Raw genomic sequence first — 18,226 nt, 5'->3', positions numbered from 1 at the left:
TTTAAGAATGATGTCCAGTTTCCTAGCCACCTTTTTATAAGGAGAAACAGGAAACGGACATGATTGGTTAGGACACAGACTCACATCCTGGGCATGAAGCCCTGGAGGACAGGGCTGCACAGTAGGGGCATGTGCTAAAGGACTGATACCCAAGGCGTCTTCCTGGTGACACAGTGTACCCAACCACCCCTCTCCCCAACTGCGCATGTAGGGCCACATCCTTGTGGGAGTGACCATCCCATGTGCAGATCTTAAGGAAGCAAGACATTAGTCATTCTTAGTGATACCAGGGGAAGTGAACAATTAATTGCCCGGGGAGCTATAAGTCACACATGAAGACGTTTGAACACATGGTGATCTGGGATAAGAACACAAGAGCATTCACCAGGACATCTTCCTTTAAGCTGCTCATTTATTAAGGTAGCAACTATTTATTAACCATCTCCTGGGTGCCAGGCATTATACCAGGCACTGGGGCTAACCAGGTGGTTCGAATGTAGCCTCTCCCCTGGGGGAGGCAGAAGTGTCTGGAAGAGAGAGGCGCACATGCAGAGATGACACACCAATACGAAAGGCAATGAAGTGTGACAGATGCAACATCACCGACCTGCTGAGGAGGCAGTGGGGCCTTGTGAGGAGGGGCTGAATGCAGGTGAGTGGGGAGGACATCAAGAAGGCCACACAGAGGAAGAGGCTGTTAAGAGGCTCTGAATATCAAAGGTACTGAGGGAAATGATTAATTTAATCATTGATTTCCTCATGTCATAGAGACTCTGTTCACCTATAAGCTACTCTACTGTTGAGATTTTTGACTATTGAGGGTGCTCACAGGATGACACGTGTGACACTGATAGTGAGCATGTGTGTGAATGCATATACACATGCACACCCACTGCTCCCCAATCTCCCCCTGGTATGCTGGGGCCTTTCAATCCCATTGCATCCTCCAAAGCTGGACACATCCTATTTTGGTCTCATTTTGCAGCCCTGACCCTGCACTAACAGCCCATCCTACCAGAGAGACTTAGAAGTCCCCTTCTGAGCAGCTTTGTTATTCCCCTTCTCCTTTCAGAGCCTCAGCCCGATACCTGTGGGGTGTTCCTCATTTTCCTCCACTGAGGCCAAGCCCCAGAGGCTTGTGGGAAGGGAGCAGATGGTGGGAGTGTGGGAAGTGAATGGGGAAGACAGCAGAGACTGGAGGCAGACATTTTTTTTTCTTTTTTATTCTATACAAGTGGGGAGAAGCCCCTGGGGATACAGGGACAGAGATCTACCCTCCCAGGGGAGGAGACAGGCTCCACCCTGAAGCTCTCTGCAGAGCGAGGCATCAAGGCAGGCACTGAGAGCCTCCCTCTCTCCAGGTTGCTTCCTCCTTCCAGTCCCTGGCCTCCAGCTCCCCTATGCCTGTTGGACAGGGCTGGCAAGGAGTCTGGGGGAACAGGGATGGATAGGGGTCTGAGTCCTTGTGAGGCACATGTTGAGAGGAAGGCTGGAGAGGAAGGTGTCGTGGTAGCTGTCAGTCTGTTCCTGGCTCACTGGTTCCTGCTGGGGACAAATTCAGGGAACTCTGTTTCCTGGGCAGAGAGAGCCAGCACCCTGTGTTGAATAGTTTGAAAGATAGGTGGGAAGGGGTCCTGCCCTCTCACCACTGGCACCTGAGGGGTCAGGGGGCCGTCTTCTATCAGGCTCCAGTTTATCACAGGACTGCGCCCGCCGTGTCCTCTTGGGTTTCAGTGGGGCAGTCCGGCGGCCTGGATCAGGGGGCCCTGAAATGACATTCATAGCAAGCTTGGCATATGTGGGAGACCACAGGCTGGGGTGCCTTTTAAGGGGAACCAATGTGGGCAGCAAGGTCGGTCTCTGAGGGTTCCCAGAGCCCCTCACTTAGCCAGGGAAGCAGACCTTGGACTTCAGGCTCCTCTTGGTCTTGCTGTGAGCCCAGCCTCAGCCGGGACTTGTTGACTCCTGGGGCTGTATTTCCAGCCTCGGTCTCCTCCCTGCCTCCTGGTACCTGAGGGGGCCGGCGACCTCTGGGGACAGCTACTGGCTTGGGAGGCCGTGGAGCTAAAGGGGGATCCTGTAGCTGGCAGAGGAAGGAAGTTGCTGGGTTTGTCTCTTGCCCCATCCAAGCACTCTCCCCCACCCACCTTGCTGGCCCTCACCTTGGCATTCCTGGCTGGAACCATCCTCTCTGGGAATAAGGCTCCCTCCTTTTCTTCCTCCCCATCTTGGGAGGCTGGGCTGGGGCTCTGGCAGCTGTGGTTGGGGGCACTCTCCTCAGCTGGGGGATGGCAGACAGAAGAAGCTACAGGAAAAGGCATGCTTGAAGAGCCCTCCTCGGTGTCCTCCTCTGGGGAAGCCCCATAGGCCAAGACTTTCCCGCTTCGGTTCCATTTGCTCCATCTCTGCCTTTGATGTCCCCTTCCACCTTTCCTTAGCTCTTGGTACCCAGGATCACCCTTAGGTCATTACCTCTTGAGGGGGCTCTGGCCTGGATGCCTCTCTTGCAGAGTAGAACCCAGGCCCTTTCCTACCAGGGCAGAGCCAGGACATGGGGCCTGTTAGACCCACAGGCATGGCTGCCCATCCAGAGCTGCGGTGCCCCAGGGCTCTGCCAATACTGCAGCCTGACATTCCCAGAACTGTTTGCCAGTCTGATTTAGGGACAGACTCAAGGAGAGTACACTGGCACATGGCTGCCCTCCCCGCACCTCCTTGCCCCAACTTTTAAGCAGCATGAGTAAACACCTGGCAAATGGAGTCTATATGCGTCACTATGAGGGATGCTTGCAGTGAAGCATCTGCCTATTCTGACTGTGGTTTCCTAAATGAAGGATGCAGCCCTGCTTTGAATACTTGACCCAGTCTGTGTGAGGGATGGGAAATCAGCACAGACGCCCCAGTGCTGGGTTAGCCTTGGGGGATGGGGAAGGCACACAGGCACTGTCATGCCCAGGTCAGCTTGGCTCTGGGCACTACAGGGAAGAGAGGAGCAAGGGCCAAAAGGGGCAGGAAGGGACTATGGAGAGCAGGCAGCCCAAGTCAGACCTGCCTGCCCATCTTTTAACTCCTTCTGGTCCTGTATGTATTAGTCTAGGGGTAGGAGTGGAGGAGGGCAAGGGAGTGTATGTGTCTACAGGAAGATTTTGTCCATGTCAATATTGTCAGGGCTCATATTCCAGGCCTTGGAAATTCAAGTCAATGCTGAGCTGGTCAGCTTTTCTTTAGTGGCTCCTTATACTGAACCCAGCAGGAGGGAAATATCATACCTGGAATAGTCCTCCTCCATTTTATTCCTCCAGTCATGAGACCAGAAAATAAATGACCTATTTAAAGTCATGGGTGGCTGAGCAGGACCAATATCCAGGGCGTCTGACCTCCAAAGCAGTGCTCTTGCCCCTCCTTTGGGGCACCTTTCTGAATAACCCGATGATAGGTCGACGAGGTATTTTTACAGGAGGCTGAAATGTTTGAAATGAGCCTGGCATAGCTGGCACTCCCTAGCAGCTTGACTTCCCACCCTCTTCCCAGCTAAGGAGCAGAATGGGAACTTCTCTATAGAGGACACTGGTGTGCTGATGGTGGTCTGAGGCGGCACCTATCCTAGAGGATTTGCTGGAACCATCGATAAAACATTGCTCCTGTCTGTTAGCTGTAGTGAAACCACTTTTGATCTGGAGATTTTTTCTTTGGATGGAACTGTTTGTCTCTTTTGAATGTAGCTTCATAAAATACCCTTAAACATTTTCATAGTGTTGACTTCTCACTGCCCCATGTTGGTGGGAAATTCCCCAGCTCAGGAGCCACAGCTTCTGTTTCTTTGGACATGCCTTGGATTTTTGGTGCTGCTGCCTGGGAAGGGGCTCTCCATACCTATGTGCCATGTGGCCTCTGCTCGCCGCATGGCACTGAAGCTTGGCTTGGAGCTTTGAGGTGGAGGGGGTGGCTTCCAGGCTCCAGGCCCTGGAATGGAAGGAGATGAGAAAGGGAAAGGAAGAAAGAGAAAGGGCAAATTACGAGGGGTTCCTGAGAGAAGGGTCAAAGGAGGGGAGCAAGGATGAGCAATCTCACCTGCATCATCTGAAGAGCGCCTTTTCTGCCAAGCCTGGGTGCTGTCATCCAGGTCTGGGCCTGTGCCCTGAAAGAATGGGTAAGTCAGATCAGGTCATGAGAAAAGCCCCCTCCATGGGGGACTGCAATTGACAAATGGTTTCTGCTCTGGCATCTCATGTCATTTTCATGTCACTATTTCCTAGATACTTGGACCATGTTTCCTAAGTGGCACCCATACCATCCTGGGGGCACAAGAAATGGCTTACACAAATTAACATACTTCTATCTTAATAGATAGATGTTTATTTTATGTATAATAGAAAAATAACTTATACAAAGTGCCTGAGATTTTAAAGATGATAATGCTTATGTCCAGACTAAATTTAAAAAAAGGTGAATTGATTTAAATAAAAATATTACATAAACACTAATTCAGGTGGCACATGGATAAGGTGAAAATCAGTCATAAATGGTCTGCAATCAAGTTACCAAAGTTTGGGAAGAAGAGCACTAGAGGTGAGTAGTTTTATGACTCCTCCAACCACGTATTTTACAATATCCAAGAGGTTTAGTAGCTAGTCCCAAATTCCATGGCAAGCATGGGTAATGCAGAGAACTGCAGCCAACAACTTCCAACTCCAAAGCACCTGCATTCTCTGTGGAATCACCAGCAATGAGGGAGCAGGAAGGGGGATGGTGGACAGGGACCCACAGGACCCTCAGCTTGTAGTACCAGGTTCCTCTCACCTCTCGTTTCCCGTCGAAGCTCCAACCCTTGGCTCTTCCCAACCCAGGAAGGGCAACACCATGGGCCCTCGGCTGCTGTGCTGTCCCAGGAACTGGGTCCCCCTCCCCTGGCTCTGACCCTTCGGTGCCCTGGAACAAGGTACCTTGTTTACAAGCAGTTCCTGACGGAGAAGGAACTACACGGGCAGCAGGGGAGCAGTGGGAGCACCCCCCACCCCACTGAGTCACTGGCCCTGGGGAGGCCCTGCCATGACCCTGAGAGAAGTCCTTCCAATATCATCATTTTCATACAGCACTCCCAGCATGCTCTGGACTACCAGGTATTAGTCCATTCTCAAGGAAAGGAAAATTGAAATGACCAGTGCTCCTTAGTACCTTGAGTCCCAACATTCTCCCATTAATGTTGGGGTGATGTTAGCGAATGGGCTATGCGAGGGACAGGAGAAAGGGAGGACGCAGCACCTCCTGCCTTACTTACCATCTTCCTACGGAAGGAAGGTCCCCTTCCCCCACCAAATCCAGGGAGGAGGCTGGTTTCCTCCTCTGGGCTCCAGCAGGGAGAAGAGTTATTGCCGAGGCTTGGGGGGTCTGGGCTGGGAGGGCTCTCCTGAGTTGGGGGTGGGGGTGGGGGTGGAGGAAGGAGGAGTCCAGCAGTGGGGGACCCTGGTCCCCTGTCCCCCTTGAAGCTCCGGGGCCTCCGAAAATGAAACAGGCCTCGGCGCCTCTTCTTCTGGAGTGGAGGCAGTGGTGCCTCTGAGAGGCCTGGCCGAACAGTCCTCAGAGTCCTGGGGTAGCTGGCAGAGTTGGGGTGAGTTAGTGACAAACGCTAGATGCAGAGCCCAGAGTGGTGCTGGTGTTGGTTCATCCTGGGTCTAATGAATATCCTATTTCTCTCTCTCATCTGGTCTCTCCTGCTTCCCTGTGCGCCTTTCCACTTCCTTAGTTCTCAGAGGAGGTGGTGTCCTTTTCTTCCCCATCATAAACCTCCAGTAGTCTTTTTCCCCTAATTGACTCTCTCCTCCCAGACTGCCTACCCCCTCGCCTTGGCAACAATTTTTCTCCTCCAAGTGTCCTGGCTTTTTCTGGACATATCCTGGGGAGTCTGTGTAAGACAGAGATGGAGGCCACTGGCCTCAGGGCCTCATACTACTAATGGGCCACCCATCCCAGGGCCTGTCACCCCTGCCCTGTCCCTACCATCCCAATCTGGTAGTTCATGCTCCATCTTTTTTAATTGTCATGAGGAGACTTAGAGGCATAGGAGTTAAAGGATGGGGAGAAGGATAAGAATGTGGAAAAATGTCCCAGAGAGACTGGCTTGGGGACACTGTTGTTGGAGAGACTTCAGGGGAATTGGGAGGATAGGAACTGAAAATGGGAGTGTGTCTAGGCATCATACCTGGAACTTTCATCCATGACCCTTCGGCTGAAAAAGTCCTCTAGCCCCTCATCTAGGCGGCTGGCCATTCCATTCTCCTGACGAGTCCCAGGTACTGGTACCTGCTAAGAGGAAGAGTCCTGTGGGATAGCTCAGCTGGGTCAGAAGTCCCACCTCCCAACCTCTCAGAGCCTTCCCTTTGGACTTGGCCCAATGGAAATTTAGACTTTGATTCACCTAGGAATTTCCTAAGCTTGGTGGCTCTTGGCTTTGTCCTTCATAAAAATTAGGATGTCACTGCCTGATAGACAGAGATTTCTTTCCTCATTTCTTTCTTTTTTGATATGGGGTCTTGCTGTGTTGCCAGGCTGGTCTTGAACTCATGGGCTCAGGAAATCCTCCTGCCTCAGCCTCCTGAGTAGCTGGGTACCACCATCCCCAGCTAGATGGAGATTTATTATCTGCAATAAGGTCTAGCTCCCATCTAAAATGGATAATCCCTTAACTGTTTAATGGCTTGCTTGGGCTCCTGCCCAATTCCCCAAAGCTAATATCTCTGGAATCTAGGTCCTAAAGCTGGAATCCCTGGCAAAAGCATTGCTAAGGAAAGTCAGTCCTTTGTAAGGTCTTTGGGACTCACACTGGGCCGACCTGGTCCTGGTGGGGTGGTCCTGGGGGGCCGGGGCCTCCCTTGTGTTTGATGTCTTAGTTTATAACCATGAGTAGGCAGCTCAGATAGACCTTCCCAGGAGCCACTAGCTGAAGGCTGGCTGCCCCCGAGTCCTGAGAACCAGCCAGGGGGGATCCCCAGGCTCCCCAGTTGGCTTTCCATGTCCTGAGGGCTCCCACCTGTGGGTACAGCAGCATTAGAGGGACTAGCAGGAGGGATAGGGATAAGAGAGGATGCAGAGACAGAGAAGAAAGGGAAAGAGGGCCTAGGGAAGACATAGGAGCCCGGAGGACATGAGAACTGAGGCTGGGGACTCACTGATGAAGGCAGACACCGGCCGGATCTTGCGGCAGCGTTTCTGCTTTTTGATGGCCATGGTGTCCTGCAGAAATGGACACAGGATGGGGCCAGGGCTCAAGAACCCTCAACTGGAGCCTCTTACTCCTCATTAAAGCCTTTTCTTTGGAGCTTATCCTCCCTCCTGCTACTCAGGGGGCTGAGGCATTGGGACTAGGGAAGAGGCTGGGCTGGATTGGGTTTGAGGGGAGGCCAGGCACAGAGAGGTAGAGAGTGGAGTCTTGGGAGGGGACAAAGTAATATAGGTTCAAAGGCAGGACCCAGGTTAAGGGGGGGTGGCTCACGATGTTGGTCCCAAGTTCATCATCTGTGGTCTCCTCGTGGTCATGGTTCCGGCTTCGGCCTCTGGAGGACAGATCCTGCCCTTGGCCCAGCCCCCCTGGTGGATCTGATAGTGTCCTTAACTGGGTCAAGTGCCGGGCCTGGGAAAGGATAGGTGTGACTAGGATCCCAAGGAAGCTGCCCACCTCTCAGGGATATGGGAGGTTGGGATGGGGTGATGCAGGGTGGAGGGCATGCCCCAGCCTGGCCAGGTTCAGAAGACTTACCAGGCTCTTGTGGGAGTGGTACAGCTCCTGCAGGATCTCATCCACTATGGAGTTGGTCAAGTAGGTGACAACTGAGAGCTTCACCTCACTGTAGGCATAGGTGGGGCTGCTCAGTCACCCCTTGTCTGGCACGGAGCCTCAGTCCCTCCCTACCGCAGGTGCCTAAGAGAATGGGTCAGTGGGCTTGGCTGCCCATGGAGAATGTGGCTGCTATAGGAGGCACCTTATGTCTACCACAGTCATGTCTCCACAAACATGTCTAGTTCCAGCCCTCGTGTATATGGTCAAAGAGGAATTGAAGGAGGAGCAAGGAGGTTCTAGGTCAGGAGCCCCAGTGGAACAGAGCTAGGTGAATTTGGGTGCTGAATAAACCTTGAAAGTGTAGAAACCTGTACTTCTTGAGCCTGGCTGTTTCAGATTCATTTACTTATTTGCTTTGGTGAGTGGTGGCACCCAGACCCAGAGTGAAAGCACTTTAGGGAAAATGAAGACAGAGAGGAAGAGAACATGGCATCTAGGTGTCCGACATACATCACTTTGCTCACGTCTTTGAGGAAGTTGGGTTTTGTTTCTAGGAAATAATTCCTGGTATATGTATGTGGGTACATGCTGTATATACCTGTTTGTGTACCACCGGGGCTTCTAAACCCCAGCTCAGCACTTACGATTACTAGGGCAAAGACCAGTCAGATTCTAAATAGCAAGGTTGCATTTGGTTAAAGATTTATCCCTCACAACAGAGATTATGCCATTCATTATTCATTGCTGATAGTTCCCAAGTCCCTATGTACTCTGAGCCAAGTCCAGCCCTACCCCCAGCCCCATGCTCTTTCTCACTCCAGCTTGTTCTGAATGTCCTGTCCCGCCTGCTCCAGCAGTGCCCCTCGGATGAAGTTCCGAGGCACAGTGACGCGCTCTGCCACATTGCTCAGCATCTTATTGTGCCCCTCAGCCACCCGCATGGCTACGGGGCATAACTCCTGTGTTAGGCTGACCATGGATTCCAGGATCACCTAGTGTGGGGAGAAGGGAGGCCAGAGTCCCAAGGGGAGCAGTCAGGGCTGGCACTTCAGTGCAAGAAACGTTAGCCTGTCTATTCCAGTTCCCCATGGTGACACTGAGGGACCTGCCTAAGGACACAGATCTGTTAGAGCCTTGGACACTCAGGCTTCCCTACCTTATAATCAGTGCTTCTTCTATCCTACCACATAGAAAGGGGGAGAAACAGTCCCAGGATCAGAATTCAGAGAAGGGGAGGTTACAGTTTAGGGTCCAAGGTCAACGCTTGCAGAAAAATCCAAGCCTCATATTGTTGTAATGCTTTTGCACAGGGGTACTGTGGGTAGTCTCAACTGTGCATTTCCTTTTTACCCTACTTCTCTGACTTTGGTTCTTAGCTTTGGACATTGGTCAACACTGTATTCCCATCATGGCCTCCTCCCTTCCCCAGGACTTGCCTGCAGCTCCTTGTCCACAGCCTTGGACACCTCACTGGCTACTGATTCCAGCCTCTGCCGCACAGGTCCGTCATTGGCCAGCACATGGCCCAGCTCATAGAGGCTGGGAAACAGCTAGGGAAGGAAGGGGTTAGGTTCAGAGACCAGAATCAGGGCCTAAAAAGTCCCTGGGGGCTTTGGGCTAGGAGAGCAGGTGCCTGGACACTCCTGGGTTAGTATGGTTGGCCTTCTTGGGTTCTCCAGACTGTCAGGGAGGGTGGGGCTGCAGAGGGCTCACCGCCCGGGAGTTTTTGGCATCCTTGATGAGGTCCCGAGCATAGAGCAGCTCATCCTGCACAGGTTCCAAAGGGCACAGCCTCAGTGCCCTCACCTCCTCCTGCACTCGTCCACACAGCCGCTGCAGCATCTGGAGCACAGTGGCAGGATTGTCAGGGGTCCCAGGTCAGACCCTTTGGTCCATGCACATGGTGCTGACATTGGCAGTGGTGGTAGTAATGTCTTTGGGTAGCCCCAGTCTCCCTCTTTAGAATTCCCTTCCTGAATGCTCAGTCAAGTTCCCAGAACCCTGTGCATCTCTTGTCTGGGGCTACTTGTTGTTTTCCCACATATGTTTGGAACCCACCTTCTGAATACCCTGTCCTTTTGCTTTCCTACATGCTCAATCCAGTTATGTGATTATATGATGCCTCTTCCTGCCCCCACCCCATGCATTTCACCACCTTACCCCTGTACCCTGCATGCCCCATGTGTCCCAGAGGGAAACGTTTACTTGCTCGGCGCTGCTGGTCACCAGGCCCTGCTGTAGCCTGAAGGCCTGCTCCTGGGGGCATGTCTGAGAGTGGTTGTTCCTCACCAGGCACCATTGGATCTGGAGACCATGAAGTGGGTAGGATCAGGGCTAAGGTCATGGGCTGCCCTCTGCCCCTTGCTTTCTCACCCTGCTTAAGATAGCACCCTCCACCTTCTGCCAGACGTCCTCTGTGCGCTCAGGGGCACTGCGGTAGGCTTGGGAGATGTCGCTCACCGGAAAGGACATGAAGCGCAGTGTGTGGTTGCTGTGGGACACAGAATGGTTGGGTAGGGCAGGACCCCTGCTCCCCAAAGCCCACCCCTTGTGCATCATTTCCCCTCTTTCATGGTCCTTCCTTACACTTCTGTGGAGGAGACTGGTTGGGGCTGGGGTAGTTCAGGCCTGATCCTGGCAAGGGGAGGCAGGGGGCTTGGATCAGGGCAGGGCCTTGGTCCACTTACCTCTCCAATGCCCTCGCAATATCCAGGAAGCCCAGGGCAGATGTATTGTTCCGATCCCATAGGATAGTTCTGAGGGAAGGTGAGCACTGGTTTGTCACCCCTTCCTCTAAAGCCCTCCCTCCTTTCCTGACTTAGTGATGGTTCTGGGATGGGGGTCTTCCAAAGGTTGGAATACAGGGCATTGAGGCAAGAATGTGTACATACATATGTGTGTGTTGTGGAGGGTTGGAATTTTGGGTCAGAGAGTCCAGGTGAGGATCTCACCTGAGGGAGGAATTTATCTGCAGGGCCTTAGACAGCATCTTGGCCCCGATGTCCTCCATGCCATTGCCGCTCAGATCCACTTTGGCCAGGCAGGTGTTACTTCCCAGAGCATTGATGAGGATGCTAGTACGGAGCTTCAGTCGGGAGTCTGCCACTGACAGTGACTGCAGGGACTGAGTGGGCAAGCAGGGGTTGGGTCCAGTCCCCACAGTCCCCTGCCACTGGAGGTCCCCTCCTAGGCCCAGTCACTCACACAGTCCTCTTCCTGGATAAGTTGTACCAGCTTGTGGAGGATCTCCTCCAGGGTCCTGTGGGGAGTTGGGGCTCAGAGTAGAAGGGGAAGGGGCTGGGGGTCATACTATTGAAGGAGGAGAGAGGTGGCCAGAGGTAATACAGTGAGCCAAGAGGATGGGTGGATGAAAGGATGAGGATCTCTGGGCGTGGGAAGGGGGCCTCACTTGGCCTTGACATTGAAGTTCTTGCCCAGGAACAGGTGCTTGAGGGACTTGTTCTTGCCAAGTGCAGGCACCAGGGTCAGGAGGTCCGAGTCGAACCCTGGTCAGTAGATGGGACAGGCCTGGCCTTGAGGCCTGAGGCTAACTGGGGTCCCCTCAGGGCTTCTTCCCTTTGTTCAAAGAGGTACTCCTACTCACCATTGTCTGACAGATCTAGGCTGCCCACACAGGTGACAGCCCCCAGCTGCTCCTGCAAGGCCTGGGCTCCTGCTGAGCGGAGCTGCAGAGACAGGGTAGACCAGGGAAGGCCGGGATTGGGTTAAGAGATGGAGTCGGGGAATAGGGAACCTTTAATCCTCATAGACCAGAGTAGTAATGCCAGGGTTCCAAGGTCACACAAGGTTGTGGATATAAAACCAGGGAGGTCCTTTATCTATACCCCATCCTTTTTCAAGGCTCTCTTTCTCTCTCTCTCTCTCTCTCTCTCTCTCTCTCTCTCTCTCTCTCTCTCTCTTCCTGTCAGAAAGACTGCTATTCCTAAGACAGCTTGCTCCTGCCCTCTGCTGGAAAAGCCTGGTATCTCCCACCCACCAAAGCTTTAGGTGGGGAGAACACAATGGTCTCTGGAAAAAGGGCCAGAGAGGGGAAACAGAGGTGTGGTCAGGGCAAAGGGTTGCCGAGGAGTAGAACAGAGGGGAGAGGTGAGATGGAGCCAGGGTTTGACTCTGGTTGGAGAAATGAACACTGGGTGACAGGTGAGGATTTACCTCACAGCTGCTGAGGTCCAGGTGCAAATCACTGAGGTGACTGTTGAGGGAGAGGCCCTGAAGTAGCGCCCTGTGGGAGGAAGGTCAGTAGGCCCACATTTATCCTTCCTCTAGGTCCCTTTGGTTCCCTTGGACACCCCCCAACCCTGCACCCACCAGACCTGAGGGCCTCCAGGGGCAGCCTTGTGGTTGATAGGTTGACGTGGCTCAGTGTGTAGGCGCTGCTGAAGAATTGCTTGAAGGCTGGTGGGGCCTCCCGGCCCTTCCTGTGGAGATCCCTGAGGTCAGCAAGGGAGGGGGATGACCACAGTTTGCCCTGTCCCTCCCTACCCCTCCTGCCCCCACCTGTGGGAACAGCTGTTGCGAGCCAGGTTGAGGTAGGTGAGGTGGGAGCAGCAGCCATGAAGCAGGGCACCCAGAAGCTGTGGTGAGAGACATGGGGGGCCTCAGAGGGGCCAGGAGTGAGGAGTGTGGTGGGTCAAGGACTCCCTCCGCCCTCCCCACCAAGGTGGGGGAGGTTCCCTTTCTGAGAGGGCCCACTGTAGATGCACACTCAGCTTCTTAAAGCCTCAGTTTTGTCCTCTGTAGAAAGTGTGTCCATTCCCTGTCTGGTTCCCTGGGCTATGGAGAGGCTGACAGGCAGTGGATGTGTAAAGCAGGGCCACCATTATTCCTAAGGTGCCTTTACTCAAGTTAGGGGAAATATCCTTTCCCACCAGTGGAGACACAGCCCTAGGCTAGGGTGCACAGCTGGGTAATGCAGTGAGGGCTGGCTTTTGGCATAGCAGGTGCAATCTCGAGACCTGGATATAGTACACATAGGTATGAGCTACTGCTAAACTCATCCTGGCAGCCTGCCCACCTCTGTACTCAGAGAAGGGGCAGGGGTGAGACAGGGACCCACCATAGCCTCCCCAAATCCCCTCAGCCTGGCACTCCCCATCACCAACCCCTCACCAAGTCAACAGCACAGTCAGTCCCCGACAGGTCCAGGTGCACCAGGGCATTGGGCTGGGCCAGGAAACTGTACAAAGCCTTAGGAAGAAAGGACAGATAGGCTACAGGAGAAGAGGTGACAGAGTCTCTCTACCCCCAGGGGCAACAGGGTGAAAACTCCCTGGGCCTGAATCCTGAGCATGTTTCTGCAAAGGGTGAGGCTAATGTTCTGTGGACTCACATTGGCTTCGTCGGTGGCGAGCAGCCCAGGGTTCTTGCTCAGGTCCAGGTATCGAAGAGAGCTGGCGAAGGCCGGGTTGGCCCCAAATGTCTGGCCCAGTGCCTGGAGCCCTGAGCACAGCGAGCACTGGGCTGGGTTGGCCCTCCTCCCCACCTCTTCCCCTCAATACATGACCCTTCCCCATTCTTAAATGTGGCTATTTTCCACCCTCAATCCCTGGAATGGTATGTGGATGTGTGGGTGCACCTCTGAGGCTCAGCATCACAGGGAGCACTTGGGGGAGGTCAGCAATCAGAGGTTAGGGGTCCTGGTGTGAGTACCTCGGGGGGAAATGGCAGTCTTGGCCAAGCACAGCTTGGTGAGGCCAGTGGGGAAGCAGAGTAGCTGCTGGCTCAGACTGAGGAAACCTGAGGAGTGGAGAGAATGGGCCCAGTGAGAGCTGGGCAGTAGGTGCAGGTACTGTAGAGTCAGATGGGGGCTTGAGTAGGGTGCAGGCCTGGGGTCAAGGATAGAAATGCTGGGACAGGGGCTACCATCAGGCTGAAGAGCCACTGTTCAGACCCGGGTTGGGCTCTGGGCTAGGACAGGGGTCTGCATTGTGGTGGGATAGAATTCAGGGCTGGGGCTCACCCTTGTCCTCGATGGGGTTGTGGGACAGAGTGAGGGCATGCAGCACACAGCTCCCGTTCTCCCCAAACACCCCGGCCAGCTTCTGGACAAAGTCCCTTCGGGGAAGGGGAGGAAGGATTTGTCCGGAGCTGAGCCCCAGGTCCCAACCCGTGGGCTTCCCCTCCTCCTCTACCTGCCTGTCTGGCTGGCGCTGCAATGGTCAGAGGCCCTCAGAACAGGGGAGCAGCTTGGGGCCTGCCAGGGACCTTGTCACCTCTCTGGAGTACCTGAGGGCATGCCACACCTTAAGAAGTTGTGCTGAGACAAAGCCCAGCTTTGAGTCCTCAAGACTGCCACCCTGCTTGGCATTTGATGGAAAACAGGGATAAGGTATGGCAAGAACTAGGGAAAGGCCAATGAATTTGGGCTTTGGGAGCCTGAGGTCTGAGTTCCAGCTTGACCACTAACTTGCTTTGTGCCCTCTTTGGGTCTCAGCTTCCTTCCTCTCTGGAAAGTGAGGAGCTGGATGAGATAGTTCAGGGACCCCATGCTCTGAGGTTTTAGAACTCTTAAGACTACATGAAGGGGATACCACTGCCCACAGAGGAAGCTGGCCTCACGTCTTAAGTCCAGCATTGTCCAGCACTAGCTCTTCCAGGCTCCCCGACTTGCTCAGGGTATGTAGCACCTGTTCTAGAACTTCTGAACCCTGAGGACAGAAAGGTTCTAAGATCAGGAGCCAAGAAGGACACTCCCCTGCCCTCCCCTCTCTCCTACTTCCTACCAGCCGCAGGTCTTTGCAGTAGAGTTTGGTAAACCACTGGTTGTAGGCCAGGGCTGCCACCATTAGGGCCAAGTCTCTGTGGGGATAGTGAAGAGAGGAGGAAGTGGTAAGTAGGTGGCTGGGGTAGGAAAGAAGAGACCAATGATGGGGGTAATTGGACTGGGGAAAGAGGGCTAGATAGCAGTGGAGTTGGGAGTGTGGAGTTGGGGAGATAGAGCAGGGGCTGGGTGGGACCAGAAGGGAGATCCTGGGAAGGGCCAGGGTTGAACAGAGGTGGGGAATTTGGGGATTGAGTCTCTGCCCCAACTGCTTACCGGCTCTCTAAGTGGCTGAAATCCAGAAGATTGAACTCGCGGTTATCCTCAGCATGGTAAATGGTATCCACATCCTTGGAGAGATGGAACTAGCTCACACCTGCTCCCCACCCCCTCATCTGCTCCTCCTTCCAGGTCCCACTGGCTCCCTGCTAAGTCCCTGCTCAACGCACCCATTGCACCTCCTCACGGCAGTGCAGCCCATTGTAGTCACACAGGGCAGCATAGGTCTCGGAGAAGCCACCTGTGGAGAGGAGATGGACTGGCTCCATGAAGGGCAAGGGGATGTGAAACAGCTTGGGGTTCAAGGTCACCATATGTGTTAGTATCCTAGGTTCCTGCTACATCATGAAGCTCCTGAGATCCGGGAACATCAAGGCAGGCAAAGACTCCTCAAGGCAAAATCCCATGCACAAAGGGCTCTGGACTTGGGCCAGAGTGACCTGGGTCTCACATTCCTTGTGTTTGCCCCTGCTCACCACACACACTATGGGTGGTAGATGTTGAAGTCTCAGAGTTGGGGGATGTGTCTCGGGGGCCCTCAGGTGTGTCCACATTTCCACGTCGGATCAAACACCTGGAAAATGAACAAATCATCCAAGAGTGGAATCCAAAGAGGCTCTCAATTATTTCCCCTGTTATAGCTTTTGTGCCCCCAGGAAAAAGCAGGAGAGGAACATGAGCACTCTTTTTCTAGGTTGTCTAGTTGTCTAAGTCTCATTGTTGTCTAATCCCTTGAGATACCCCTTGTTTGCCACTCACCCAGGGCCAGGGCAGACCTTGGAGAGGGCAGAGCTCACATGTCGTGTCACCTGGTCCACGCTCTCAGCTGATGGCAGTCGCATGCTCACCATGCCACGCTCCGTCTCCACCAGGATCTGGGGGGAGGGAGCGGCAGAGCCTTAGATATTGACTCCCTCCTCCAGTTGGCCCAATAGTTAGATGCAGAACCCTGGTGATCACCTGGTTCTGACTGAGCGTGTTGAAGGCACGGATCTCCAGGACATTGAAGGAGCTCTCCACCTGGAGGGATGGAGATGCTCAGTTCCTGATTAGGACCTTGTTGCCAGGCTCAGAAGGGAGCATGCTAGTCTTCTCTGCTCAACTCACCTTGGCAGGGACTTTTAGGGGGAAGAGGTGGAGGCGCCAGGAGGTCAGGGCCTGCAGAGAAGAGTATCAGCTGCTCATGGCAGCTGCCTGGGCCCTGGTGACCCTGCCTTCCTTTAGCCCCCTCAACTCTGCTCTTGGAGTCTCCTTTTCTCTTCTGTCCTACCTTAGGTTCCTAGACATCAGCCCAGACCGCCCTGCCCCTCCCCCAGGCTTTATCTCCTCAGCTGTTCTCCCATTTCTGTCTCTCCTGTCTAGTTCCCTACAGCTCAGTTGCTCTCACCAACTCCCTTCACCCCACCAAGATCAATGCCCTCACCAGCACTCGGTCCTCAAACTTCTTGGGTTTTGTCTCTAGCTTCACTCGATGTTGCTGGAGCACAGCTCCTTGGCTCAGGCACCTCCGGATGCTGTCTGCAGATGGGTGGGGGCCTGCTCAGAGCTCCCCTCACCCAGGCCACCCCCACTCCCTCAGGGTTGTTCAGATAGAGGCAGAGGCAGGGGCAAATTAGAGGAGAGAGAAACAGGGACAAAGAAGTATGGGACAGAGACTTTTCCTTCATGGGTGACTTTTCCTATTGGAGAGGGAATGTAGAATGGAGAAAACTCTGGCTCCTGATGTCCCTGAGTTAGGGGACAGTAGCTGAGTGGCACTGCCTGTGGGAGGGTATGTCTTACACCTCTGAGGGTGTGAAGGATTTCTCCAGCCCATCAACACATACACAGTGAGTCAGTATGTGGGGGTGTGGGGGTGTCCCCTGACTGTATCCTAGGTGGTCTGGGTGTGGGAGTCTGACTTTACTACGAGTGTGTATGTATGCCTTCTGACAATGCCAGGGAGCCTGAGTGTGGCATTGGCAGGGACAGAGAAGTGTGAATGAGTCTGCTGGCTTGCTACTGTGAAAGGGCACAGTGCCAGACAGTTCGTGTGTGTGTGTGTGTGTGTGTGTGTGTGTGTGTGTTGGTGGTGGTGGTGGGGGAAGGATTTAATATTTAAATGAGCCCTATACCCACATACCCATCTGTTGGCAGAACCATCCGGATATCCCATAGTGTGCATATGTATATGTGTGCAGTGGGGGTACACGTGTGTGGTGGAGGTACAGTTTCTGTAAAGATGTGTATACACACATCTCATGATTGTGATCCAGTGTGTGAGGGTATCTGTGGGAAATCGCCACAGTGCATCATGGCTCTTAGCATCCTTGAGCTCCTGCTCTCTGCGTGGGCTAGCCTGTACTCAGCCTCTGGGGTCAGGGTTGTGGCACTGCTGGAGGTGGGGGCAGGCCTTGGTTTGGGCTAAGTATGAGAACCTATGAAACCAGAAGAGGCTTTGAAGTGTGGGTGGTGGGTAGTGAGAAGAGGGCAGGTTGGGAAGGGGGCTGTGGGAGATAAGCTGAAGGGACCCTGCTTTTGATTTTAGCTTCAGTCCAGAGCCTCTTTCCTGACTCCCTTCTTTGCCCCGCTGGCCTGGTCGATGCCAGGCATCTAGGGGGCTCTCTCCTGGGTCAGTTCCGGGGCGGGGCCGAGAAGAGGGAGGGTGTTAAGACAAGCAGCGGTCAGGACCAGGGGCAGCTCCCATCGCCTGGCGGGGCGGGCCTGGCCCCGCCCGGCGGGGGTGGGGGAAAGCAAGGACTCTAAGGAGGGGACACTGGACACCTCACCGAGGGGTGGGTCAGGAACGCTAAGCGTCAGCCCCAGAAAGCGCAAGGGAACTGCACCTGTCACCCAAGAGCGGGACGGGCGGCTCCAGGATAGGAAGGTCCTTGGTAGGGTGAGGCGAGCGGGGCAGAGGAGGATGCTCCGGGTACAGCGATGCCAGAGCTGGGATGCAGGAGTAGGGGGCTGCCTTGGAGCGAGGATGCATGAGGGGGCAGGAGGCGCCGGGCTTGGGTCTGACCGCGGGCAGGAAAGCACAGGTCTGGGATGCTCCCGGACGGGGCGTCCCGGAGACCAAGGCAGCCTCCTACCTTGCAGCTCGCGGGTGAGCTCCACGCTGGCCTTGGCCATGGCGGTCGCTGCTGCTGCTGCTGCTGCTGCTGCTGCTGAGAAGCCGCCGCCGCCGGGGAGCCGCGGCACATGCTAGTCCCGGCTCCGGCAGGGCCCGGGCGCTGAGCGCTGCAGCAGCGACCGAGCCCGCTCCAGTCAGGGGCGGCTGCGCGAGCGCTCCTCCCCCCGCCTCGGAGCGCCGGGTCTCCCGCCCCGCCCGGAGAAGTGCTGAACTGAGCATGCGCGCTGCGGTGCCGAGCCGCGTGAGACCCCGAGCGCGCTCGCGCTGACCCCTCCTG

General features: G+C 54.5%; 1 protein-coding gene and 1 long non-coding RNA gene across 9 annotated transcripts in view; one reads left to right on the top strand and one right to left on the bottom strand.

Annotated features, from left to right (window-relative positions):
- Positions 1-18,226, top strand: part of LOC143395141 (uncharacterized) — a 79,091-nt gene that overhangs the window by 2,142 nt on the left and 58,723 nt on the right. The window lies entirely within an intron of this gene.
- Carmil3 (capping protein regulator and myosin 1 linker 3) lies at positions 1,470-17,948 on the bottom strand. 5 transcript variants are annotated; one of them, XM_076850028.2, is made up of 40 exons: positions 17,909-17,948; positions 16,258-16,352; positions 15,942-15,992; positions 15,795-15,854; positions 15,594-15,709; positions 15,311-15,408; positions 15,005-15,075; positions 14,832-14,905; positions 14,518-14,593; positions 14,354-14,442; positions 13,755-13,849; positions 13,445-13,531; positions 13,125-13,234; positions 12,905-12,982; positions 12,293-12,369; positions 12,109-12,213; positions 11,948-12,017; positions 11,379-11,460; positions 11,184-11,280; positions 10,979-11,033; positions 10,726-10,898; positions 10,462-10,530; positions 10,172-10,265; positions 9,980-10,078; positions 9,488-9,616; positions 9,211-9,324; positions 8,591-8,766; positions 7,754-7,841; positions 7,490-7,627; positions 7,167-7,230; positions 6,819-7,027; positions 6,200-6,300; positions 5,279-5,594; positions 4,801-4,929; positions 4,072-4,138; positions 3,874-3,963; positions 2,163-2,281; positions 1,903-2,083; positions 1,656-1,766; positions 1,470-1,542 (listed from the first exon to the last, which is right to left on the bottom strand). In XM_076850028.2, the coding sequence occupies exons 1-40, from the start codon at positions 17,946-17,948 to the stop codon at positions 1,517-1,519; spliced, it is 4,119 nt and encodes a 1,372-aa protein (XP_076706143.1). In that variant the 3' UTR covers positions 1,470-1,516. The 5 variants fall into 5 exon arrangements, with proteins under 5 accessions (XP_076706143.1, XP_076706142.1, XP_076706145.1 ...); XM_076850027.2 differs by having other exon boundaries at positions 1,517-1,545; positions 1,647-1,766; positions 6,200-6,303; XM_076850030.2 differs by having other exon boundaries at positions 1,517-1,545; positions 1,647-1,766.

Source organism: Callospermophilus lateralis, chromosome 3, assembly GCF_048772815.1.
Source record: "Callospermophilus lateralis isolate mCalLat2 chromosome 3, mCalLat2.hap1, whole genome shotgun sequence".
In the NCBI taxonomy this organism is placed as follows: Eukaryota; Metazoa; Chordata; class Mammalia; order Rodentia; family Sciuridae; genus Callospermophilus; species Callospermophilus lateralis.
This window is presented reverse-complemented; position numbering and strand designations above follow the sequence as displayed.

Bases quoted from the DNA above. Each gene is read 5' to 3' on its own strand.
- Carmil3 (XM_076850027.2), bottom strand. From the start codon at position 17,948: ATGGCCAAGGCCAGCGTGGAGCTCACCCGCGAGCTGCAAG. The intron at 7,842-8,590 runs GTGAGAAAGAGC...CTATGCCTACAG, and splicing joins GACATTCAGAACAAGCTGGA to TGAGGTGAAGCTCTCAGTTG. The intron at 3,964-4,071 runs GTGAGATTGCTC...CTTCCATTCCAG, and splicing joins GCGCTCTTCAGATGATGCAG to GGCCTGGAGCCTGGAAGCCA.